This window comes from Mobula birostris, chromosome 7 (genome assembly GCF_030028105.1).
Source record: "Mobula birostris isolate sMobBir1 chromosome 7, sMobBir1.hap1, whole genome shotgun sequence".
NCBI lineage: Eukaryota > Metazoa > Chordata > Chondrichthyes > Myliobatiformes > Myliobatidae > Mobula > Mobula birostris.
In genome coordinates this window covers 138,605,640-138,633,535 of record NC_092376.1, presented here as the reverse complement: position 1 = coordinate 138,633,535, position 27,896 = coordinate 138,605,640, and the positions used below count along the sequence as shown (strand labels likewise).

The 27,896-nt window shown below is 41.4% G+C and overlaps 1 protein-coding gene across 3 annotated transcripts in view; it reads left to right on the top strand.

Moving 5' to 3' along the window:
* LOC140200830 (protein phosphatase 3 catalytic subunit alpha-like) overlaps positions 1 to 27,896 on the top strand; it is a 422,916-nt gene that overhangs the window by 321,529 nt on the left and 73,491 nt on the right. For all 3 annotated transcript variants that reach the window (XM_072264453.1, XM_072264455.1, XM_072264454.1), the window contains one exon: positions 16,169 to 16,308. In XM_072264453.1, coding sequence (XP_072120554.1) covers positions 16,169 to 16,308 — 140 coding nt within the window. The remainder of the gene's footprint in view (positions 1 to 16,168; positions 16,309 to 27,896) is intronic.

The following is a 27,896-nucleotide window of genomic DNA, read 5'->3' as shown; positions in this document are numbered from 1 at the left end:
ACTGGTTTCCCTCCAGTTTAGGTGCAATCCGCCCTCTTGTACAGGTTCTCCCTACCTCAGAAGAAGAATCAATGATCCAATAACCTGAAACATTGTCCCCTGTGTTCTTCAACCACTCATTCATCTGTACTATCATCATATTCCTGCTGTAACTGCTTGTGGCACCAGGAGTAATCTAGAGATTACTACCATGAAGGTCCCTGCTCTCAGTGCTTTCTTAACTACCTAACCCCACTGCACAGGACCTCTTTCCTCTTGCTGCCTGTGTCATTAGTGCCAATGTACACCAAAATCTTTGGCTGCTCACCAATATTTCACGTTGCTCTGAGACATCCTGGACCCTAACACCTGGGAGGCAACATTCCGTCCTGGTGTCTGTTTCGTGACCACAGAATCACCTGTCCCCATAACTATCGAGTCTCCGATCATTATCCTTCTGTGCTGCTACTCTTTACCCTTCCCTGCTGAGCCTAAGTGCTGGTGGCTTGGCTGCTGCTGCTGCTAGACTAACATTTTGCAGATGGAATGCTGAAAGGAAAAGGTAAAATGTATTTAAAATGTATTTGGTAGTTAAATCATTTTAGAGGTGGAAGGTATAGTACAGATCGATTTACTATATCCATGGGATGGGGACTGAGCCCCAAATATCAGTCTATAAATTTTGAGCTGGTGGACTCTGATGACAGGCTTTATAGAGCTGGGTTAACTTGAGGTTGTTTTCAAAATATGAGATCAACCTGGTTAGCATTTAAAGTTCATTCCTAACTTACAAGATCATAGAATGAATGTACCATGAAAGGAGGCCACAGATGTGTACTGGCTGATAGAGCATTTCAGCTAGCCCTACTCTCCTGGGCCTTACAGGTAATTGCCTGACTCACTTTTGAAGCAGAAGACATGGCAATGGGATTTATTTAAGGTATCCAAAATCATTTAGAGTGAAGACTGTGTTGATACTGAGAAATAGTTCCCATTTGTGGAAGGATCAAGAACTAGGAACATGAAATCAAAGTATTTCATAAAAGAATTGGTGGCGACTTAAGGAAAGATCTAATAGTGAAGGCAATTCACCCTTTCTCATTACCTACCTAATCGTTATTTTGAATGGTTTCATATACCTCAATTAAATCCCTTTGCAACCTCTTCTGTTTCAAAGAAAACACTTACAGTTTCTCTATTCTATTCACAGAAATATGTTCCTCATCTCTGGAATTATATTAATAACTTTTTCTGCACCTTCTCAGAATCTTTTGCAATTTTGCCAGTGTAACAACTATAACTGGATATGATGTTCCAAATGTGGTCAAGCCGGTGTGTTTGAGAAGTTCATCTCAACTTCTTTGCTCATTTACTCTCGGCTTCTGTATATAAGATGCTCTGTGCTTTTTTTAAAGCACTTTTTGAATCTTATATACAGATCATTAAAATCATTAATAAATAATATACCCCAGATATCTCTGTTCTCTTGTCCCTTTTAGAATTGTGCCTTATCATACCCTGTGTATTTTTTCACATTCTCCCCTCCAAAGATAACAACTCAAACTCGTCAGCATAAAACTCCCATGTGCCAGCTATCTGCTTATTCTACCAGCTTAACTTTAGCTCTGCAAAATCTATTTATGTCCTTCTCACAGTTCACTTTGCCAATGAGTTTGATGTTTTCTGCAAGTTTAGAAATTGTGTACCGTTCAGTGAAGTCTGAAACATTAACACGGAGTGAGAAGTATAATAATCTTAATACTAATCACCAGGCAGCATAAGTTTACACTTCCCTTTAATCCAAAGAACAATCTTTCATTACAACTCTCTGCTGCCTGTCACTGAGACAATTTTCAACCTATGTAGCCCAAGAAAATGTAGTAATAATCCTCTACGAACGGCTGCAGTTTTTTGATGATGAAGCTGTACTCACAGTTTTGTTGGTGAAGATTAACGATTGCCTATAATGAAGGAGTAGTAAAATATATCCAAGTCCATAAGAGATTAAGATATATGAGCAGAATTAGGCCATTATGCACATCGAGTCTGCTCCACCATTTCATCATGGCTGATCCAATTTTCCTCTCAGCCCCAATCTCCTGCTTCTCCACATATCCCTTCATGCCCTGACCAATCAAGAATCAATCAACCTCTGCCTTAAATATACATAAAGACTGGCCCCAGCAACAAATTCCACAAGTTCACCACCCTCATGCTAAAGAAATTCCTCTTCATCTCCATTCTAAAAGGACGCCCCTCTATTCTAAGGCTGTGTTCTCTGTGTCTTAGACTCTCCCACCATAGGAAACATGCTCTGCACATCCATTCTATCAAGGCCTTTCACCATTCGATAGGTTTTAATGAGGTCACCCCTCATTCTTCTGAACTCTAGTGAATGCAGGCCTAGGGCCATCAGATGCTCTTCATAAGACAAGCCATTCAGTCCTAGAATTATTTTCATGAATCTCCTTTCAACCCTTTCCAGTTTCAGCACATCCTTTCTAAGATGAGGGGCCCTAACCTGCTCATAAAACTCCCAAGTGGGGCCTTACCAGTGCTTTATGAAGTCTCACCATTACACCTTTACTTTTATATTCTAGTCCTCTTGAAATGAATGCTGACATCGCATTTGTTTTCCTCACCACTGAATCAACCTGTAAATTAACTTGCAGGGAATCCTGGACAAGGACTCCCAATTCCATTTACGCCTTTTTTTGTATTTAGTACATTCTCTCAATTTAGAAAGTAGTCAACCGTTTCATTTCTTCTACTAAGGTGCATGCCTATACACTTCCAGTCACTGTATTCCATCTGCCATTTCTATGCCCATTCTCCTAATCTGTTAAGTCCTTCTGCAGCCTCTCTACTTCCTCAAAACTTCCTGCCCCTCCACTTATTTTCATATAGTCTGCAAACTTTGCAACAAAGCTATTAATTTCATCAACCAAATCATTGACATATAACATAAAAATAATTGGTCCCAACACAGATCCCTGTGGAATATCACTAGTAACTGGCAGCCAGTGAGAAAAGGCTCCCTTTGTTCCAACTCTTTGCCTCCTGCCGATCTGCCACTACTTTACCCATGATAGAATCTTTCCTGTAATACCATGGGCTTGTAGCATGTTATCAGCCTCATGTGTGGTACCTTGTCAAAGGCCTTCTGAAAATCCAAGGACACATCATCAACCAATTCTCCTTTGTCTATCCTGCTTGTTACTTCTTCAAAGAATTCCAACATATCTGTCAGGCAAGATTCTTCCTTGAGGAAACCATGCTGACTAGAGCCTATATTCTGATGTGTCCAAGTACCCTGAGACTCATCCAAAGTAATTGACTGCAGCATCCTCCCAACTACTGAGATTAGACTAACTAGCCTTTCTTCTGCCTCTTTCCCTTCTTGAAGAGTGGAGTAATATTTGCAATTTTCCAGTCTTCCAGACCCATTCCAGAATCTACTGATTGTTGAAAGAACATTACTAATGCCACCACAATCTCTTCACCCATCTCTTTCAGAACTCTGGAGTGTATACCATCTGGTCCAGGTATCTTATCTAGCTTCAGACCTTTCAGTTTCCTAAGATCCTTCTCTCTAGTTATACTGGCTTCACACACTTCATGCCCCCGACACCTAGAACTTCCACAATACTGTTAGTGTCCTCCACAGTGCAGACAGATGCAAAATACTTATCAGTTAATCTGCTAACTCACTGTCTTCCATTACTACCTCTCCAGCATCGTTTTCCAGCAGTCCAATATCCTCTCTCGCCTCTCTTTTACACTTTATGTATCTGAAGTAACTTTTGGTATCCTCTTTAATACTACTGGCTGGCTTACTAGTCAGGGTAATATATGACAGGAGAGAGAAATTACTGTTCAAGCAACACACACAAAATGCTGGAGGAATTCAGCAGGCCAGGTAGTATCCATTGAAAAGATTACAGTTGACATTTCGGGCCGAGACCCTTCAGCAGGTCTGGAGAAAAAACGCTGAGGAATAGATTTAAAGGGCGGGGGAGGGGAGAGAGAAACACAAGGTGATAGGTAAAACCTGAAGGGGGAGGAATGAAGTAAAGAGCTAGGTAGTTGATTGGTGAAAGAGATACAGGGCTGGATATGGGGGTATCTGATAGAAAAGGACAGAAGGCCATGGAAGAAAGAAAAGGGGGGAGGAGAACTAGAGTGAGTGAGTGAGATAATGTGAGGGAGGTAAAAGGGGATGGGGAATGGTGAGGGGAAGGGGGGCACTACCAGAAGTTCGAGAAATCAGGGTTGGAGTCTACTCAGATGGAATATAAGCTGTTGTTCCTCCAATCTGAGTGTGGCTTCATCACGACAGTAGAGGAGGCCATGGACTAACATGTTGGAATGGGAATGGGAAGTGGAATTAAAATGGGTGACCACTGGAAGATCCCACTTTTTCTGGCAGATGGAGCGTAGGTGCTCAGCGTAGCGGGTAACGGTCTCCCAATCTATGTCAGGTCTCACTGACGTACGGGAAGCTACACTGGGAGCACTGGACGCAGTATATGACCCCAAGTGAAGTGCCGCCTCACTTAGAAAGACAGTTTGGGGCCCTGAATGGTAGTGAGGGAGGAGGTGTAGGGGCAGGTGTCGCACTTGTTCCGCTTGCAAAGGTAAGTGCCAGGAGGGAGATAAGTGGGGAGGGATGAATGGACAATCTCCCTCCTGGCACTTATCATACCCATGTCCATTGGATTTCCAGCTTCTGCAGATCTTCTCTTGTTTGTGTTAGAAATTACAGCTGTTGGATTTACCACTCTCCTCCAGTTCTTCTTCTAACTTGGTTTAGAAGACATTGACAATGAAGAAGAAGCAAGTTGCTGCAATGCAGCTTGCAGGTAGTTCTCCACCATAAACCGTTTTGTGATCTGAGGAGTAGTGAATAGAATTGAAAGTAACATCATCATCTATAAACACCTTCACTTTGTTATTTCTGATGGAGGTGACAAATATTGAAAAAACAATTGAAAAAGCTAACAACACAAACCTGCTCTGTTTGTAGAAATTTATTTTGTTTGTTAAATAGAATAGCTTACAGATTTGATGAGGTGATACTCTAGAGCCGAGATGATTAGCTTCTGACAACTGCAGCCATCTTCTATCTCAGACATAAGACCACAGGACATAGGAACAAAATAGGCCATTTAGCCCATCGAGTGTGTTCAACCCCATACACCTGCCCTCTCACTGCCCTTGATGCCCCAACCAATCAGGAATCTAGCAGCTTCTGCTTTAAATATACCCATGCACTTTGCCCCCACTGCATTCCACAGATTCACTACAATTTGGCTAAAAAATTCTTCCTTACTTCTGTTCTAAAAGGTAGCCCCTCAATTTTGAGGCTGTGCCCTCTAGTTCTGGATACCCCCATCAGAGGAAACATTCTTTCCACATCCACCTTATCGAGTTTTCTCCGTTGCAAGGAATGAGGTGAACCCAAACGCAGGACATAGGCACGGAGATTGAGTTAGGATGCAGACTTGTGTGTGAGTGTTGAACGGCAAACAGGAGGGTGTGCAGGAAAGCAGAAGGCAGGCAGAACTTATCTTGACTCGGAGAGACTGAGTTTCATAGGTAAATCTCGGTACTGAAGCAAAACTTAGAACACACAATCCTAAGTGGCTGGGAAACGTTAATTACCACACTGACAAAACCAACGATCTGGCAACTAGTGGGTGCAAACCCAGGGTTCTTATGCTGCAGGTCTTGATGAAAAGCAGGTGTGCCGTCATCAAAGGAAATTAGGAGACAATGGGGAATTCACTGTCAGAACCGTGACACAATCAACGGGAATTAGGAGAAAGTGGGGAATTAACGGTCAGGACTGTGACAGTAACCCCCAACGGGAGCCTCCAGACGAACCACCAGGCTTGTCTGGATTGTCTCGATGGAAACCTCGGATGAGGGAAGGGTCCAAGATGAAGGAGTGGGGAATCCAGGTGCGCTCCTCGGGACCGTATCCCTCTCAATCGACCAGGTACTGAAGACCCCTGCCTCGGCGGCACACATCCAGTATTCGCTGGACAGTGTAAGTTGGTTAGTCGTCAATGATCCAGGCGGGTGGAGGAGGTTCAGCAGGAGGGCACAAAGGGCTGACAGACACAGGTTTCAGTTGGGAGATGTGCAACACGGGATGAATGTGCATGGATCTGGGCAGTTTAAGTCTGACCGCTGAGGGGTTGATGATACTCTCAATTTCGAATGGTCTGAGGTAACGAGGGGCAAGTTTCTTGGATTCATTTCTGAGGGGGATGTCTTTTGAAGAGAGCCAAACCTTCTGACCAGGCCGATAGCTGGGCGCAGGAATTCGATGGCGATTGGCAATCCCCTGTTTGCTGTCAGCGGAGCAGAGCAGGGCCGCGCGTGCATCCGTCCAGACCTTGCAGCACTGGCAGAGATGGGCCTGAACTGAAGGTACAGCAATGTTGTCTTCATGGGCAGGAAACAGAGGGGGTTGATAGCCGAGGGAGTATTTGAAGGGAGACATTCCAGTGGCGGTGTTGACCAGTGAGTTGTGGGCGTACTCCACCCAAGCGAGATGGCTGCTCCAGGATGACGGGTTGTTGGTGGATATGCAGCACAGTACTGCTTCCAAATCCTGGTTTGCTCGTTCTGTTTGGCCGTTAGTCTGTGGATGGAAACTGGAACACAGACTTACTGAGGCTCCAAGGGTTTGACAAAAGGATGTCCAGACTTGAGAGATGAATTGGGGACCCTGGTCAGAAACAATGCCAGAGGGAATTCCATGAAGGCGGTAGATGTTATGGACAAGGAGGTCGGCTGTTTCACAGGCTGTAGGGAGTTTGGGAAGGGCTATGAAGTGCATGGCTTTGGAGAAACGGTCAGGCACGGTGAGTACAGCAGTGTTACCATGTGAAGGAGATAGTCCAGTAATGAAATCCAGAGTGATGTGCGACCAAGGGCGGCCAGGGACCGGTAGGGGATGAAGCAGCCCAGCAGGTGGTCGATGGGAGGCTTTTCCGCAGACACACACAGAACAGGCAGAGATGAAGGAGCAAGTGTCAGCATCCATGGTGGGCCACCAGAAGTGTCGCTTCAGAAGGGACAGAGTTCGATCGATGCTGGGATGGCAGGCAAAACGAGAAATATGCCCCCACTGGAGAACCTGAGACTGGACAGAGTCAGGCACGAGGAGGCGACTGGGGGGGTCCATCGCCTGGGTTAGGTTGAGTCCATTGGGCCTCTTTGACTATGGACTCGATCTCTCAGGTGAGGGCAGCCACAACACAGGATGGTGGAAGGTTGGTATCGGGGTTGGGAAGGCCCTCCTTGGAGAACTATTGACGAGAGAGAGCATCTGGCTTCCCATTCTTGGAACCAGGACGATAGGTCAGGGTGAATTTGAAACGGCCAAAAACTAATGCCCAACGGGCTTGGTGGGAATTAAGGCGTTTAGCTGTTTAGATGAATGCCAGGTTCTTGTGGTCTATCCAGACGATGAATGGATGTTCAGCTCCCTCCAGCGGGTGCCTCCACTCCTCCAAGGTGTGTTTGGCGGCCAGCAACTCCTGGTTCCCAACGTCATAGTTCTGTTCAGTGGGAGGCAGACGGCAAGAGAAGAAGGTGCAGGGATGGAGTTTTTGGTCTGGGCCGGAGCGTTGGGAGAGGATCACTCCCACCCCAGAGTCGGAGGCGTCGACTTTCACAATGAATTGGCGAGAGAGGTCACGTTGGACCAGGATGGGAGCGGAGGTGAAACGCCTCTTCAGCTCCGAGAAGGCTGAGTCTGCTTCGGGGGTCCAGTAAAAAGAGGTCGCAGGAGAGGTGAGCTGAGTAAGGGACGCTGCCACCTGGCTGTATCCCTGATGAAGTGATGGTAGAAGTTTGTGAACCCCAGAAATCGCTGGAGTTGTTTGAGCGTTGTGGATTTTGGCCACTCTGCCACTGCCTAGATTTTTTCGGGATCCGCCCTCACTTTCCCGCTCTCAATGATGTACCCCAGGAAACTGACGGAACGGGCATGGAACTTGCACTTCTCTGCCTTAATGAATAGCTTGTTCTCCAAAAGCCTCTGAAGAACCTACCGGACATGGTGGGTGTGTTCCTGAAGACTACTGGAGAAGATTACGATGTCGTCCAAATAAAAAAAAATGAAACGGTTAATAAAGTCCCTAAGGACGTCGTTTACCAGGGCTTGGAAGACGGCAGGGGCATTGGTGAGACCGAATGGCATGACCAGATATTTGAAATGACTGAGGCGGGTGTTAAAAGCTGTTTTCCATTCATCTCCCTCCCCTATCCTGACCAGGTGATAGGCATTCCACAGGTCCAACTTAGAGAAAATTGTGGCTCTGTGAAGGGGCTCAGAAGCAGAGTTGATAAGGGGCAGGGGATACTTATTCTTTATGGTGATGCTGTTCAGGCCACGGTAGTCAATGCAGGGGTGCAGTGAACCGTCTTTCTTCCCCATACAGGGCCTACAGGGGAAGATGAGGGTCAGATAATGTCAGCTGCGAGGGAGTCATTTAGGTAAGCCTCCATTGCTTCCCTTTCTGGTTGGGACAGGTTGTACAGCCGACTGGTGGGTAGAGAGGCTTTGGGGAGAAGGTCAATTGTGCAATCATAAGGGCGATGTGGAGGCAGGGAAAGAGCCCGTTGCTTGCTAAGCACTTCTCCCAGATCGTGATACTCAACTGGAACCTTGGATAAGTCAGAGAGTTCAGAGGCAGACGAGGTCGTGGTGACCTCCACTGGGAAAAGGGTTGATTGTGGACAAGTGGAAAGGCAGAACGAACTCCAGTTGACTATCTTCCTGGTGGACCAGTCGATGTGGGGGTTATGATGGCTTAACCAGGGGTAACCAAGAACTATAGGGCCTTGAGGAGAGGAAATTAAATTGAATCGTACCTGTTCCCAATAGCTCCTGGAGAGAAGGAGAGGCAGGGGTTCTGTGCAGTGTGTGACTCTGGCCAGTAGTCTACCGTCCAGTGCCCGGGCTTCCGGGGGCCACAATGGCTCACAAGCAATTCCGGCTTGGAAGGCTAAGTTTTTATCCAAAAAGTTTCCCTCTGCGCCGGAGTCCACTAGTGCGAACAGAGGCAGGGACTGTTGGTTGTAACACAAACACAAAATAATCTGCAGATGCTGGGGTCAAAGCAACACTTAGAACACGCTGGAGGAACTCAGCAGGTCGGGCCTTGTTCCGGCCCGAAACGTTGACCGATCTTTTCCACGGATGCTGCCCGACCTGCTAAGTTCCTCCAGCGTGTTGTGAGTGTTGGTTGTGACACAAAGTGGCTTGAAGCTGCATCCGGGTTTGGGGAACGGAAGGGAATGTTGTCTGGCTCACCAGGGTAGCAAGGAAGTGGCAGGACTGGCCGCAATATAGACGCTCACCCGCCCTCGTTCTCCAGAGTCGTTCTGTGGGAGAAAGGCGGTTCCATCCCAGCTGCATGGGTTCTTCTCCTGGGACAGTGGAAATGGCAGGGCTGGGAGCTACTCTAGGAGCAGGAGGAGGGGAGAGGAGAGGCTTGTTCTGGCGGGAGACGGTAATGAGTGCCGAGGAGTGGCCAAAGGTGGTGGACGATCTGTTCTTTCTCTGAGGAGTTCTCGGAGGCGACTGTCCAACCTGGTGGCTAGGGAGATTAGGGAACCCAGGCTGTCGGTGTCATCTCTTCTCGCCAACTTGTCTTTCACCATGTCGCTGAGAGCATTCCGAAATACCCCTTGGAGTGCCTCATCATTCCACCCCGAGTCGGCCGCTAACGTCCGGAACTCCACGGAATACTCAGCAACATCACATGAGCCCTGGCGGAGAGAGAGTAGATGCTTGGCAGCATCTTTACCATGGACAGGGTGGTCAAAGATTTTTCTAATTTCCGCGATAAAGGTGGCGAAAGAAGAGCAGATATCCAGTTGGTTATCCAAACAGCTGTGGCCCACGCTAATGCACTTCCCCGTAACATCCCCATGATATAAGCAATCTTTGGCTTATCCGTGGAGTACGTGGACGACTGCTGTTCAAACACCAAGGAGCACTAAAGAAGGAAGACCCGACATTTCCCCAAATCTCCAGCGTAGTGCTCCGGTTCAGGTACGTGAGGCTCTCTGGGCAGGGATGTTGGTGACACATAGGGGGTTGCCGCTACAGGCTGTCTGGGCTAGTTAGACAGGGTTCCAGGAGTGGGTTGAGTAAAATGAGTGGATACACGGTCCAACTGGTCACCGATCTGTGTGACGTGAGCAGACAGGGAACGGAAATTCTCCATGACCTCCCAGAGGAGTTGGTTGTGCTGTCCCAGTAGGGAACCCTGGCTGACGAGGGCTTGTTGAAGGGTATTCGTGTCCGCTGGGTCCATGGTGCCCAGATCGTTCTGTTGCAAGGAACGTGGCGAACCCAAATGCAGGACACAGGCATGGAGATTGAATTAGGATGCAGACGCGTGTGTGAGCATTAAACAGCAAACAGGAGGGAGTGCAGGAAAACAGAAAGCAGGCAGAACTTATCTTGACATGGAGCGTAGAAAGGAAAGCGGCACAGAAAACTTTTCTTGTCACAGAGGGACAGAGCTACACAGGTAAACCTCGGTGCTGAAGTAAAACTTAGAATACTTATCTTGACACGGAGAGACTGAGTTTCACAGGTAAACCTCGGAACTGGAGTAGAACTTAGAACACACAATCCTAAGTGGCCGGGAAATGTTAATTTCCACACTGGCAAAACTAACAATCAGGCAAATAGCTGGTGCAAAGCCGGCATTCCTATGCTGCGGGTCTTGATGAAAACCAGGTGTGCCACCATCAAAGGAAATTAGGAGGAAATGGGGAATTAATGGTCAGAACCATGGCACTCTCAACATCCGGTAGGTTTCAGTGAGATCCCCACACATTCTGCTATATTGCAGTGAGTTAGCCCAAAGCTCCCAAATGCTCCTCATATGTTAACCCTTTCATTCCCAGAATCGACCTCGTGAACCTCCTCTTGACTCTCTCCAATGACAACACATCCTTTCTGAGATATGGGGCCTAAAACTGTAGACAATACTCCACATATATTCTATTCCCCTTGAAATAAATGCCAACGTTGCATTTGCCTTTTTTACCACAGGTTCAACCTGTGAATTAACCTTCTGGGAGTCTCGCACCAGGACTCCTAAGTCCCTCTGCACCTTTGATGTTTGAATTTTCTCATCATTTAGATAATAGTCTGCACTATTCTTCATTTTTTCCAAAGTGTTTTACTACGCATTTCCCAACACCTTTTTGCCCATTCTTCCAATTTGTCTAAGTCCTGCTGCATTTGCATTGTTTCCTCAGCACTACCTACCCCTCCACCTATCTTCATATCATCTGAAAACTTTGCCACAAAGCCATCAATTCCATTATCTAAGTCATTAACAAACTATGTGAAAAATAGTGGTCCCAATACTGACCCCTGAGGATCACCACTAGTCATTGGCAGCCAACCAGAAAACACCACCTTTATTCTCACTCACTGCCTCCTGCCTGTCAGCCATTCCTCTATCCCTGCCACTATATTTCCTATGACACTGAAGGATCTTATCTTGGTAAGCAGCATCATGTGAGGCACCTTATGAAATGCCTTCTGAAAATCTAAGTAAATGACATCCCTTTTCAGAAACCATTCTGACTTTGACTAATTTTATCATTAGTTTCCAAGTACCTCAAAACCTCGTCCTTAATAATAGACTCTAACTCTTTCCCAACCACTGTGGTTGGGCTAATTGGCCTATAATTTCCTCTCTTTTGTCTTTCTCCCTTCTTAAAGAGTGGAGAGACGTTTGCAATTTTCCAATCTTCGGGACGATGCCAGGATCAAGCAATTCTTGAAAGATCATGACTAATGCATCTTCAGCAACCTCTTTCAGGAATCTGGAGTGTAATCCAGGTGACTTATCCACCTCAAAACCTTTCAATTTGCCTAGCACTTTCTCCTTTGTAATAGCAATGGCACGCACTTATGTTCCCTGACATTCACGGATCTCTGGCATACAGCTAGTGTCTTCCAAGTAAAGACTGAAGCAAAGTACTTATTAAGTTAATTTGCCATTTCTTTGTCCCTCATTGCTACCTCAACAGCATCATTTTCCAGTGGTCCAATATCAACTCTCAGCTCCCTTTTATTCTTTATATAACTTAGAAAATTTGTAGTATTCTGCTTTATATTATCTGCTAGTTTGCCCTCATATTTCATCTTTTCCCTTCTTCTAGCTTTTTTAGTTGCTTTTTTAGATTTTAAAAGCTTCTCAGTCATCCAACTGCCCATTCACTTTTGCTACGTTATATGCCCTTTCCTTGGCTTTTATGCAGTTCTTAATTTCCCTTGACAGCCACGGTTGGTTAGTCCTGTAATTTGAGAACAACTTCTGTGGGACATATCTATCCTGCGTCTTGCAAACTATTCCCAGAAACTTCAGCTATCTCTGCTCTGCCTTCATCCCTGCCAGTATTCCCCTCCAATCCACCTAGGCAAGCTCCCCTCTCATGCCTCTGTACTTCCCGTTATTCCATTGCGATACTGATACATGTGACCTGGCTTCTTATGGAGAATATTCCTCCTGATTCCTGCAGCTTCAGTTTTGTTATTGCTCTGTGCTGTTATACTCAGCCAAATGCTACTTAGATGTCCATGTTTTTAGATACAAGCTACTTAGAAGTCTTAAGTTTCTTATTGGCTACAGTTATTATTTTCAAAAATGTTTCAAGTACTTTACAGTCACTTTCAAAGTGATTTATTTAGACTTGGTGTTGGATTTTCTACAATCAATATCTGTGAAGAATTCTTTTTAAAATTATAAATATCTTTGTCCCTGTCTTTGAAGCACAAGTTTAATTTGCTTATATGACACATTTTGCTCGTCACCTTGAACTGGTGCCGATGGAATTGTATTATTGTTCTACTGATCTAGTTATCTATCAGTTTTCTGGCTTTCCTTATCTATCTGTCACCAACCAACTGATGTTTCCCAATTTCACCCTTCCCCCTCAGTTCTTTATCTTTTTCCTCATGACTACATATATATGGATTCCCACCAACAGATTGTTAGTGGACATAACATCTTCCCCTTTCATTTTTGTTCATTTATAAGATTTTGCTGTCAAAGCCAACCACTAATGTCCATCTTGCACAGCCATTTGCAGATGTTGATAAACGGCCTTGAAGTAACAAAGGAAAAGTTTAGTTTCAAAGAGGTCAGCTGCCAAATGAAAGTAACATGACCGCAAGCAAGTTCATTGGCAGTTTTGGTCGTTCTTTGTTAATTTGTTGAGCTGTTGGCATCACTGGCAAGCTTTGCATTTATTGCTCATTTGTATTTGCTCTTGTGAAGTTATGATGAGCCAACTTTAAAGCCATTACAGTCCTGTTGGTGAAAGGAGCTGACACAACAATTTTGCCATTTGCTAATGTTTCAGTTGTCTGACATAGAACCCATGATGACGAAGAAACAGCAACACACTTCCTAAGTAGAAAATACACAAATTGGAGAGCTGTCTACAAGTATTGGTGTTTCCATGTGGCCGAAGCCCTTGTCCTTTTGGAAGATTAATATTTCTGTGTAATTAATGGTTTGGAATCTTTATTCATTCATATTTAGATTAACCACTTAAAATTATCTATTTTAATATTATAATTAAGATTTTTGAATGATATTTAATATCATAGTCACATCCTTTTACTCATCTTGACACATGGTAAATCATATGAAGTGTTAAATCTATTAATGTGAGAATTTACACTCAATTTATTAGATACACCTACACACCAGCTCATTAATGCAAATATCTAGTTAGTCTATCACGTGGCAGTAGCTCAATGCATAAAAGTGTGCAGACATGGTCAAGAAGTTCAGTTCTTGTCAGGTCAAAATTAGAATGGCAAAGAAATGTGGTCTAAGAGACTTCGACTGTGGAATAATTGTTGGTGCCAGTTGGAGTGGTTTGAGTATCTCAGAAACTGCTAATCTCTTGGGATTTTCACTCACAACATTCTCTAGAATTAACTGAGACTGGTGCAAAAAAACAAGAAAACATCCAGTGAACGACAGTTCTGTGGGTGAAAATGCCTTGTTAATGAGAGAAGTCAGAGGAAAATGGACAGACTGGTTCAACCTGACAGGAAAGCAACAATAACTCAAATAATGGTGTGTTACAATAGTGGTATGCAGAAGAGCACTTCTGAATGCACAACATTCTGAGCCTTGAAGTGGATGAGTTACGGCAGCAGAAGTCCACGAACATACACTCGACGGCCACCTTCTTTGGTAGAGGAGGTAACTAACAAAACGGCCACTGAGCGTACTGTATATTTGGAGGCCTTGTCCTTTCACAGGTTAGATCAGAGACAGTGCTGTCATTGGAAAATCTGCTCCAGATATTACAGACTAAACAGATAATGGAACAGCGAGATCAGATGGCTTACTTCTCCAAGGAAATTCTGATGAGTGAATTTCTAGTCAAATTACTGGCGGGCTTTTATTATCAGGATTGTAATGGTAAAAGAAGAGCCTCGTCATGAACATCTATGTATATCTTAGTAAAGGATTGCTGAGTTTCATGCTCTCTAGTTTGCAAAACAAGTATTTCATTCATTTGTACATTCATCATTCATTTAAACTTCTAGAAGTGAAAGCAGTGAAGGAACTTGCTTCATTTGATTCTGGATACAAAGTAATGTCAGTATTGATACATCTTAGATGCTATAATGGTCTGTTACTAAATAAAATTGCAACTGTATTACTAAAAATCTTTTATTATTTTGTACATTATTATTGCACATTGGTAAATTATTATTGTGTTCACTATGTACTTTATTATTAGTCTGCACACTGCTAACTGTGTTTTTCAATGTTGTTGTTGTAATGGAAGAATTTCCCACTTGGGATCAATAAAGTATTTTTATATTTATTATTATTATTAAATGTGGAGTATGAAATGTCCCATTAAATGAGGTTCTCTCCAGGTTTGTGATGTGGGAAAGGACCATTGGAAGCTGCAGTAGAAAAGGTGAATTTTCAGCTAATTTATTGTAGAACAAGGAAGAACAAGTGTTTTGCACCCATGTTCAAAGTAATTCTGTGAACTACTATCACATGCCACTGAATACCATTACTGCTCACCCCTCCCCCTTCCTCCTTATTCCTAAAATTCCATTGTACTGGTAACACTCAGATGCTATCCTGATAGAACCTGTGTAACAATTGGGGTATGATTAACTTCCTAGGCCAAAATAATTTAACTAAAATGGTCAACAGTAGTGTAGATGCAGACAGATGGATCAGAAAAGGTAGGAGGAAATGTATTTCTCCACACTGTAATTTGTGTGTCAGTTATTTTGTTTCTTCCACATATAACTTTCCTCTAATAAGGAATAGTATAGATACCAGCAATATTTAGTCAGGTCTGTGACGGCAGATACTTTAACTATTGCTGTGAAGTCTCATGCAAAAATTGGATATTCGATGATTTTGCAGAGAATTATTGATGTAGCAAATTTGAATTGAATTGACTTTATTACTTACATCCTTCACATACATGAGGAGTAAAAATCTTTATGTTACGTCCCTGTCTAAATGTGCAATGTGCAATTTATAGTAACTTGTAATAAATTGTATGTACAACAGAACATTCAAGATAGCATAGAAATACAACTGTGTCAGCGTGCATGAATCAGTCTGTGGCCTGGTGGAAGAAGCTGTCCCCGGAGCCTGATGGCCTTGGCTTTAATACTGTGGTACTGTTTCCCGGATGGTAGCAGCTGGAACTGTTTGTGGTTGGGGTGACTCGGGACCCCAGTGATCCTTCGGGCCCTTTTTATCTACTTGTGACTTATCTATTTGTGTTACTAGAAATCTTGTGATAAAATTATTCTGGGACTGAGAATTCTTTTTCTGAAATTCTGCTCTTAGCTTTCTTTAACCGAAAAGAGAGGCCTTCACATGTCCTTAACTGAGGTTCAGATCATATAATACTTTCTCCATTACCTCAGCATCAGGTTTCTCATTTATCCACTTGAAGCACCACTTTAAAATTAGACAATTTTCTGATTTTAAAGACGTTCCTGCAATATTTTGTGTATGAGACTGACTGAACTGATTTTGATTCTCTAGTGTCTCATGATTAAAATTGGAAGTATTTTCTCCCACTGGACACAACCGAATGACAATGCCATATGTTTCTTTCACAGTTAGACAGATTTAAAGAGCCACCAGCATTTGGTCCTATGTGTGATCTTTTATGGTCAGATCCATTGGAAGATTTTGGAAATGAAAAGACACAGGAATATTTCAGTCATAATACAGTGAGAGGGTGCTCTTATTTTTATAGGTAAGTCGTTAAATCTTCACTTCATTAACTGATTTCGAATCTGAACGACATTTTTCTTCTTGAATGTTGTTTCAATTAGGTTCAGCTGTAACAAACATAGAAGCAGAATTAGCCCAACTGGCAGATAATGATTCATTTAAGTGAATTACATTTGAGTGAGCTATTGATTTCATCTGAGTCAGAGTGGGTGAATTTGTTTGTCCAAAGTGAGCCAATATATCTGTTTTTCCAGTTGATTACCATAGATGGAGTTTAAAAGTAGGCTCTGGCCTATATTTTTGATTTAAAAAGTCATATACTGTAAAGAATCCAATGATGTGTATAGAATACTTGTAGACTAGTAGTTGAACAGTAGAAGATAGTAAGTACATTGCTTTTTGATGAGATGGATGTAGACCAAATCTGTGTAATTATGAAATGATAATCTCATAGGTTTTGTGTTTTAATAATTCGGTTTTGTTTGGTTACTTTAACATAGCTGTATCACTAGCAAAGACTTTTTGATTGTTAGTACAATCTGGGTGTTCAGATGCCTGGAATATTCACATTTTATGTAGGCGCATATCCTTTGACTGAAGCCAATTTGTTTCCAATAATAGCTCCAAGTCTTTTCTCATTTCATCAAAAGCTGTGATTTGTTTTGCTAAAGTATTTTGAAAATGGTGCAAATTGGAGAAAAGGAAAAAGTACCCCTAGGAAATCAAACTATTAGAGATATGTAAATACAAAACCAGAAAACTCTCGATAAAATGAAATGGAAATTATTGCAGTCATATACGTTCGATAAAATTTTGCTGAATGCAAAATTAACAATAGTGCCGTGCTTTCTGTAGAAACTGTCTCACACTCCAAATATAATGTTAAAGTTGTCTGTCAGTTAACATTCTGGTGGTCAATCTAATTACTATTGAAGATAAAAGACTTCGATTAATGGATTGAATGGACACAGTTGTGGTATCAAAGTGTCACCTTTGGCTCACAAACAAGGAAACTGGCTCAATTCAGTGCAAATAAAATTAAGGAGATGCGAAGTAGATTATTGACACACTATCAGCCTTTTACTCTCAAACTTTACTATTCTTAAGTTTAATTTATGACAAAAATATGAGTGCATTTAATTAACATTGGGCTGTGTGAGTTATTTTATTTTTATCAAGTATTTTATAACCCTTTTCTTAGTTAACAAGAAATTAGGGATAAAATGTCTTCATGAGAACTGGTGCAATTCCTGAATACACTTTGTTGTTTTCCAGTGGTTACTTTATTGACATTCCCTCTTTGCCTTTGGAAGCTCCTCTCACCTCTGCATTGCTTAATGCAATCTGTAGGAATTAGAAACAATAGTGAAAGCACATTTTTTTTAAAGCTAGTCTATTCTTATTCCTCTTGAACCCCCTTCTGCCTTGTGCATCAACAAGATGAATTTTTATTCACAGTTATTTTTTCTGTCGTTATACTCAAAGTGAACGGAATGTAAATGTAGCTTAGCTATCTGGACTTATGAACATGTACTGTAAATAAGATATTTGTGAATGATGGAAATCTCCCCTAGGAAGAATTCAATCATCCACAAATGCTTGATGGAATTGCATAAACAAATAATACATAAAAATCTGAAAAATAATTTTTTTATTTTCTAACGATTCAGTAAATTGTCATGGTATAGGATAAAGACAGATTTTTGAAAAGTGCATATGTTTCTGGTAACAGCTTCAATTTCTAAAGGATAATGTATACAATATTTTTGTATCATGAGAATGTAAGATTGGATTTTAATGATCTCAGTACTCAAAGCAAGGTTAATTAACCATGCTGATTTTCATGCCTGATTCTGTGATCTGAGCTTTGAAGTGGATGGGTTACAGCAGCAGAAGTCCATGAAATCGGTCTCTGATCATTGGCTATGGTATAATCTTTAATATCACTCCATAATTGTCACCTCTTATTTATATGTATACATCCAAAATAAAATTTAGCAACAGAACTGGGTATTGTAGTTTTGAGATAATTTATCAGACACTGGTATAATCTGGTACATGACTGTTGACAATAAATGCATAAAATAATGATATACAAAACTTGAATTAATATCAGAAGTTAACCAAAATTAGGTAAAAATTGTACCAAATGTTTATAACTTCTAAAATTTGTAAATAGATATAATTGACTAAAATATTGAAATGCCAACTTTTTTGTTTTTCTTCCTAATTTTCATTAAACTTTAAAGTAATTCTTCAGTGATTTCATAGTTACAGTTTTACTTTGTTCCATACAAGGAAAATTTTCCCATTTTAAATTGTGGGATGAGGGAAAAATTTCCCTAAAATAGTTCATAAATGGGCATTATTCCATGTTTAAATACGAGATCAGTTATTCAAAACTGTTCATAACATTGGACAGAAATTGCCAATCACAAATCTTATCTTATAGATTTTCATACTTTGGTTTGGTGGACGCCACAGTAGAATAGTGGTTAGCACAACGCTATTGCAGCTTGGGATGTTGGAGTTTGGATTTCAATCCCAGCACCCTCTGTAACGAGTTTGTATGTTCTCCTGGTACAATGCATGGGTTTTCTCCGGGCGCTCCAGTTTCCTTCCACAGAACAAAGACGTATTGGTTAGTAGGTTAATTAGTCATTGTAAATTATCCCATGATTAGGCTAGGGTTAAATCAGGGGTTGCTGGGTGGCACGGCTCAAAGCACTGGAAGGTCCTATTCCCTGCTGTATCTCCAAATAAATCAATCAATAGATTTAACAAGAAGGGTGATTGTGAATAGATTTTAATATAATTGTGAAGAGCAAACAAGCTCTTGGTTTCTTATCTTTGCCCATCACCGACTCATCCACCCTGTCTGCTATACACTCCTTCTACGAGGTTGTAGAATTTTAATTTACTGGAGTTCAAAGTGTCCATTCAGTGGTCTATCTTATATTCAGCTATATCCACAGGTTTTTCATGTTCTGGACTTGATTCCAGGTTATCTAATTCCTTTCCCACTACCTCTAATATTTCCAAGCTCAGATCTTACAACTTAATTGTTTGGTTAAAGGACTAGTATATTTGGTAAGCTTTTTTCATTTTGCTGGCCGATCAAATGAACTCAAAAGTTTAAGGGTTTTTTTCCTCAGATAACTAAAGTTTCTTCTGAAACTGAGGCATTTATGACTGATCCACTTATTTCTGTACCTACTCGGTTACAATTTATTGGTGTTTTATGAGTATTAAACTGAACTAAAGAAGCACAAAGATGACTCAATCATTTTTAGTCTGTTCTGCAGTAGTGCTAAAATATGATACATAAAATGAAAGGTATGGAGTTTTCCTTATTTATTATTTTAGTATAGCTAATTATAACAAGTCCATGAATGCACTGTACTTTATAATACATAGTAAGATAGATTATGAAGACATACTGTACAATATTCTAGACTTTTAACCAATATTCTGGAGACTAAAATCCACATTATAACAGCAGCTAAAATGTTTGGTCAGAATGGTGGGAATGGTGGTGCAGATCAGGATGAAGTCAAGGAAGAAAATGATCAAAGCTGAGGATAAGGAAAGGCAAAGATTTGGACTGAAATTTGGGTTTGGGTTGGGGAGGATAGAACGAGGATCCGTACTGAAAATTAGGAGTGGGCTCATGATATGGAGGGCTGAGGAAGGAAGTGAACAAGGAGCGAATAGGCAAATGGTTGGGGTGGTTGAGTTCGGTGCTTCCACCCGTAAATCATGGAGTTGGGAAGGATTGAGAGTTTCAGAGAATACAGACAATCTATGTATCCTCAAACAAGTCTGGAAGATCCAAGGGGTCTGTGGTGTTTGAGAATCGGAATGACCCTTGACTTTTAGATTCCTGGCAGCCTTTGAAGGTTTTGGAGGTTGGAAGGTTCAGAGAGGTCAGGAAGATCTGAAGAATCTTGGGTATTTGGGAGGATCATCTGGAATTTGTGAAGATCTTCTTGTCCTGGGAGTGAATAATGATGGATAACTAGATTAAAAATCCTCTTGAACTGCAAGGAGAACAATGCCATTGCATTCAAGACTGGCATGGCAGATATTTATACTAAATTGCAAGTGTGATTTATGCTCAGTAGAGATCAGTTGAATTTATGGAACATCTCCAATTAAACTGGTTCAAGGATGCATTACGTACTTCTGAATCAGAAAGTTCAAGACTCAGTTTCTAGTACAGATTATGAGCATAAATTCCATCCTGACATTTTGCCACTTGGATTGCTGTGTTTTGCATCAGAAGCTGTCTTCTCCAAATGGCTTAAGAAAGGTTCTGGGAAGCTTTGAGGATAAATTTCTTGCAATGCACTGTCTTGTTTCTCAAAGTTGATTAACTGATTATTTATCTCATTACTTTGTGGGATACAGATAAGTGCAAATCATCTGCTGTATTTTAGCAAAAGATCAAGGTGTTTGTCAGAATGAAAAGGATTAACAGGAATGTTGACTAATTCAGTAGAAATGCAGGCCTGAAAAATCTATTGTGTGGTGATATGTAATTGAATTTATGTGAATATTGAGTACTTGTGAGTTGATCCGTATATTAAACAGACACTGTTTTCATTATTTTCTATCAATCGTGTACATACTGTGCAGGATACAGATCTTCTCTCTACATGTAAGATATTCTTTCATATGACTTAAAGGGGCAGGTCCTGATTTGTAGTGTCTGCTGCTCAGAATCGCTTCTGGTTGGGACTATATAATGTAAAAACTTTAGGGCTTTGCTCAGGTTCTGAACCCCAGATTATCCCTCCTACCCCCCAAACATCCTATGGACCCAACCCACCCCTGTTCACTTGATTGATCCTCTGACTCACTCCCATTTCTTTGGACTTGACTGTCCTATGACCCCATGCAAATGACCCATGACCCACCTATTTTCCTTTGCACACTCCATATTAGCAGAGTGTAATAGAAAGGCCATCCAAGACCATAATATAATATGTGAGTATCAGATAACCTCTGCACCATTCTTTTTAAAATATAACATTTTTGTTTATTTAGCATAACTCTGAATATAATTGGTGCTGTGTGCAAATAATTCTACAGCAGTGAGCCTTTGAAGTAAATATGCATCACTGCCAATTCAACATAGACTTCCAGACATTAAAGAATCCCTAAGGTTCTTGCTATGAAAAAAATATACAGCAAAGTAACATGAATGATTTAATTCATGAACAACTTAAAGAATATTGTTGTTAACTGGTATCCAAATACATTGAATTCTAGATGTAATATTGGTAAATCCTATTGGCACTGTCTCACAGTATAAACTTCTATTTATTGAAACAAATGTGCTACTACCTACAAGATGTCTTTGGAATGTTTCCCAACACTGAACTTAATACTAAAATCAATGTTGCATTTTTCAGAAATGCAGTTCAGTTTCAACATCAAGGTCTATATGCATTCTGTTTTATTGTAACCGGTACATATATGTATATTAATGGCACATTTCATTGTTTGTTGTACTATTGTTCTTTTCCATGCCTTGTGGCGCATCAGGTGACTTTTTTGCTGTTTCCATATTATTTTGACTTTTTTTACGAGGCTGAGTTGCTAGGGCTTAGGCCATGTGGTCAGCCAAACTTGGGCTCCTCCAGTATAGATGAGGCCATACTGATTGCAGTACACTAGATTGGAGGAACTGCAAGAGAATTGCTGCTTCAAATGGAAGGACTTCAGGTCATTAGATGGTGGGAAAGAAAGAGGAAAGGGGGTAGCTACTATGTCTTCTGCAGTTGCATGGGCAAATGCCAGAAGATGAGAATGGTTGATGGGGATAAAGGAGCAGATCAGGGAGTTGTAAAGGGAATGATCCTTTCAAAATATTGAAAGGGGAAGATGGTTGTGGAATCTTGTTGTATCAAGCTGAAATTATGAATGTGGAGCTTACTAGACACACAGAGTAACAAAAAGCTATGCTCAGTGCCCACTTTATTAGGTACACTTGTACACCTGCTTGTTAATGCAAATATCTAATCAGCCAATCACGTGGCAGCAATTTGATGAATAAAAGCATGTAGGCATGATCAAGAGGTTGAGTTATTGTTCAGACAAAATATCACAATAGGGAAGAAATGTGATCTAAGTGACTTTGACTATGGAATGATGGTTGGTGCCAGACAGGGTGGTTTGAGTATCTCAGAAACTGCTGATCTCCTGAGTTTTTCATGCACAACAGTCTCTAGAGTTTACAGGGAATGGTGCGAGAAACAAAAACAATCTAGTGAGCAGGGGTTCGGTGGACAAACATACTTTGTTAATGAGAGAGGTCACAGGAAGATGGCCAAACTAGTTCAAGCTGACAGGAAGGCGTCAGTAACTCAAATAACCACACGTTAAAACAATGGTATACAGGAGAGCATATCTGAACGTATAGCACATGGAGCCATGAAGTGAGTCGGCTACGAAGCAGATGAACATGAAAATATACTCAGTAGCTGTTACATTAGGTACAGAAGGTACCTAATAAAGTGGCCACTAGTGAATATCTTAATTTTTGCACTTGTGGTTGAAGCAACAATATCATTCAACACCCAGTCATATCACTGCCATGAACCAAGCATTCTATGTCCAAAGGCACATGTCATGCATTGCCTGTAAAGGCTGAAAGCAGTTCATGTTCAGATTTGCACTTCATTTCTGTGGCAGAGCACATAACGGTCATAAACTATACAATTCAATACCCAGCCCTAAGATGTAACGAAGTGGAAATTATCCTTCGCTTCACAGGCAACAGTTTCATCATCAGAAAACATAAATATTGAATACACTTTGGCCATTAATAGACACACTTGCTTTTGCCTGAACAGTCTCCCTTCAGGTTTCCAGAATTTCAAAACAGTTCTGTTCTTTAAGGTTCTGTGATAATGCTGTCAAATATACCTTTTCTTCATCTTCATGTTTTACATTTTCATCTTTCATCAAGACATTGTGTCTTCAACCTTTCCTTTATGTGGGTAAAATGGTAACTCAGATTTCTGATATAGATGAAAAAGAAATCATTTAAGCGACGTATTTTGACAAGTGCTGTCAAAAAACTGTCAGGCTCCTCTTCTTAAGTTATTTTTTCAGTGTCAGTCAAACTATGGACACTAATTAACACCCAGTACTCACAGGGATAGGTTATCCAGCCATTTTATAAGGTTATTTCTTTCAACAATTTATCGAAGTTTTCATTCTCATTAATTCTGTGTTAACCCTTAAAGGTTCAGAAAAAATTACATAGCGCATCACTACTACAGTGGGGAAAGAAATGAGTCAGTCTCCAAGGTTCACAGGAACTGCAACTTCCACATTGCTGTTTATGAAATATAATGATGAAATAGTTTACCTGACATCAAAATGACTGTGGGTGCACCAAAATTTAGATTTCCTCAATCTGCATTTACATTGAAAGTATTTTTTGATGTCATGAGTTATATAGTCAAGTTTGATCATTTCTCCCAAGGCATTGAAGTGTCTCAAAATAATAATTATTTAATATTAAAATATATGCAACTGAAAATGGGACCCAACACTCTTTAGCAGAGCAATCAACAGGCTAATACATTCTGAAGATTAATTTTTTACAGATAAATTTTCTCATCAAGTGGCAACACTGTTGCTTTCACTTTTTTAATATTTGTTGGTGACTTATCTGATAATTCTCACAAATGGTTGCAAGAATTTTGGAGCGTGATTAAGCCATGCTTGTTATTTTCAGTTTTTAGTGAGGTGAACACACCAACTTCATGCTGCCTGCTTAATTGCCTGATTGCTATGTTTAGCTGGGATTTTCTTCACAATCAATCAAACCAGGGACATTAATTAACACCCAGAATTCAAGCAGGGTCAGGTTGATAAATCACTTTATTAGATTTTTTTACTTAGCATTGAGCCAGCACTAGCTGTGCTGTATATTGGATGGCCATTTAGGCAGCCATGGTCTGGGGATAATGCACGGCCAGCAGCACTTAACGATTATCTGCATTATTAAAGACAAACATCTTCTCTGAAAGAAGACTGCACTATGGTAGCAGGGTTCACTTAGCTGTAGCAGGTGTTGGCAGGCTTTTGGGAGCCCCATCTGATCTTGCAGCTGCTGCCCTGCAATCAAAAAATCTGCTCCAAGATTTGCCAACCTGGTGACAGAATTAGAAAATGGGATCACTTGTACCTACAGGCAAGGGATGGAGATGGCAGGAGAGCAAAATGACACGTCTGTGGTAGTCAATGGCAAGAGGTAAGCACCAGGTTGTGGATGCATTTCAACATGAAATACTATGGCCTTGTGTATCTGTGAGTGATTTTCAAATAATGATCTTACCACCTGTACCAGTGGCTCCAACACTGTTTCATATCCCACATCCCATTCCCCATTCATTCTCATACTAACAATATGTGACACCGAACTGTGACATAGAGTACTCAGTAATCACACTTTGGTCCTAGATTCCTTCGCCACAGGAAACATCCTCTTCGGATCCACTCTATCTAGGCCCTTCAATATTTGATAGTTTCAATGAGATCCCTGTCCCCAAATCTTATACATTTCAGCAAGTAGAGGCACAGAGCCATCAAATGTTTTTCCTATAGTAATCCTTTACCTCCCAGGATCATTCTTGTAAACCTCCTCTGGACCATCGCCAATGTCAGCACATCCTTTCTTAGATATAGAGCCCAAAAAAGCTCTCAATACTCCAAATGTGGTCTGACTAATGTCGTAGAAAGCCTCAGCATTACATCCTTGCTCTTAACTCTAGTCCTCTCAAAATGAATGCTAACATTGCATTTGCCTTCCTTACTACTTACTCGGCCTCCAAGTCAACTTTTAGGGAAACTTTAGAGGAAGGGTTCCTAACTTTTTTACTGCCATGGACCCCAGGATAGGAATCCCTACTTTAGGGGGATCCTGCACTAGGACTTACTGGTCCCTTTAATATTCTGATTTCTGAATTTGCTCAGCATTTAGAAATGGGAGGCAAATTCCATTTATTCATTTATTCTTCTGACAAAGTGCATGACTATACACTTCCCTGTGTTGGATTCCATCTTCCATTTCTTTGCTCATTCTCCTAATCTGTCCAAGTCCTTGTGCAGACTCCCTGCTTTCTCAACACTGCCTTCCCCTACACCCGCAAGCCAGGCCACAAAGCCATCAGTTCCACCATCCAGATCATTAATACATAACATGAAAAGTAGCAGACCCATCAATAAGCCCTGCGGAATGCCACAAGTCATTGGCAGCCAACCAAATAAAGGACCCTCTTTACTCCCTCTCATTGCCATCTGCCAGTCAGCCAATATTGACATCTTGCTCAAATATACATCTTGTCTTTCTCCACACATTTACCCCTTTGCCACACCACTTGTGCCTTGTTCCCTTCTAACGACAAAGAACTGTCTAGCCAGGTTCTGCTGGGAGAGCAAGGGTCTACTCCCATCATTTAGTCACTCATGTGTTTACCTAACCCAGATGCAAGGATGTTATCTTCCTGGTCCAGAATTTCTGGTTTCTTGAAAGAAAACACTGAGCACTAGCAGGAACTCCAGCAAAACAAGCCAAAATTGTCTTGAAAACTCTGACAGCTCTTAAAATTTGCAGACAGTGGTGGAATCTTTCATTGAAATTGGTGTCTGGTTTATGTCTTAACAGTGCCTAACAATGTTGGGTTCATGTCGTATCACTAATAAAAAATCTGGGTTATTATACTGTATCTGTATTTGTATCCTTCTTCAAAATTTTAACTTTCTTTGTCAAATTACTGCTTTGGCTTTTCCCCTAATAATTTCTTTAGCCCACATGTAAAGTGGAAACATGTTAAGATTTTGCGATCAACACACATCAAAGTTGCTGGTGAACGCAGCAGGCCAGGCAGCATCTGTAGGAAGAGGTGCAGTCGACGTTTCAGGCCGAGACCCTTCGTCAGGACCACCAGCAACTTTGATGTGTGTTGCTTGAGTTTCCAGCATCTGCAGAATTCCTGTTGTTTAAGATTTTGCGATGCTGTGATCAGGGGTGCAGTGGTAGCCAGAGCACTCTGGAGCGTGCCCTCTTTTTCCTCTTTAGGAAAAAAGCCGAAATAAACAAACTAATTAATTAGGTGCTGCCCAGGGTGATTTGAGTACCGTATCTCAGAAACTGCTGATCTGGGATTTTTACGCACAACAGATTCTGGAGTTTACAAAGAATGGTGCCAAAAACAAAAAAAAAAAAAATTCAGTGAGTGGATTTAACACGATGTCTTCACTCATGGAACAGCCACTCGCTGGATTTGCTCCTATGCTTCAACAAATATCACACCTCTCAAATTGACATCAATTTTGCTTTTACATTATGGATAACAAAATATACATAAAGGAGAAATAGAATTAAGGAGCCTCAAAATTGTGTTAGTGTTGTTGTGTTCTCTTGTCTTTGCTTAATGCTGCAGTGCCAGTGTGTTGATGTATTGCATATTCTCACTGGCGGTGGTATTTGCACTCCCTGGAGTCATCTATGCATACAGTTCTTAAAGAGATATAAACTCAATGAAAGCCACACTCTTCCATCTACAAGGTAGTCTTGTTACTTACTAAATGCTTACTGTGATAGGGTTTGCAGGGAGACCTGTTGTCTAGGCAGGGGAGCCATAGAGAACATTAGGACCTGCAGCAGGTAGCCATGGATATCTCAACAATGAGTGATGCAATGTGTGTAAATCATGAAAGCTTGCAGATCAGGGATGGTTGCACTGCAGGCAGGTAACCATGCAATACACCCTGTGGCCAATGTTCCCTCTAATTTGAAATGAACATTGTGCGCAAAAATCTTGTGCTGTGCAATTTTTTGCCCAGTGACAACAACATGTACACCCTGAATAATTTCTTCAATAATGTTAGTATAAGTAAACCAGTTCTGAAAATCTGCAGACAAATTATTGCAAATTCCACATTGTCAACACTGTCCGTGTCAGAAACCAGAAAAGGGAATGTGATTGTGTACAGTTGTGAAATATACTTGTAAGGGTCTTTGCCCCACTGATCCCCCGTTGCCTAGGATGAATAGCTGTCAACCCTGCCAAACAGTGCAATTGCTTTGGTGCTGATAAGGTGTGAGTCGCCCAACGATCAGCCACAACACAAATATGAAACAATGTACAAAGTACGAGTAAAGAATTATACTTTATAGCAAATTTTTGGTGTTGGGTTAGTAGAAACAACTACAAGAAAAGGCACCACATAAGTAACCTTTCAATCTTGTGCACATATATATAAGTGCACAAGATATATATAAAATCAATATATAAGTTTGCTGATGGTACAACAATTGTAGGTCGTATCTCGGGTAATGCTGAGTTTGAGTATAGAGAGGAAATTTAGAACCTGGTGGCATGGTGCGAAGACAATAACCTATCCCTCAACGTCAGCAAGACAAAGAAATTGGTTGTTGACTTCAGAAGGAGTAGCGGATGGCACGACCCAATTTACATCAGTGGTGCACAAGTGGAACAGGTCAAAAGCTTTAAGTTCCTCGGGGTCAATATCACAAGTGACCTGACTTGGTCCAACCAAGCAGAGTTCACTGCCAAGAAGGCTCAC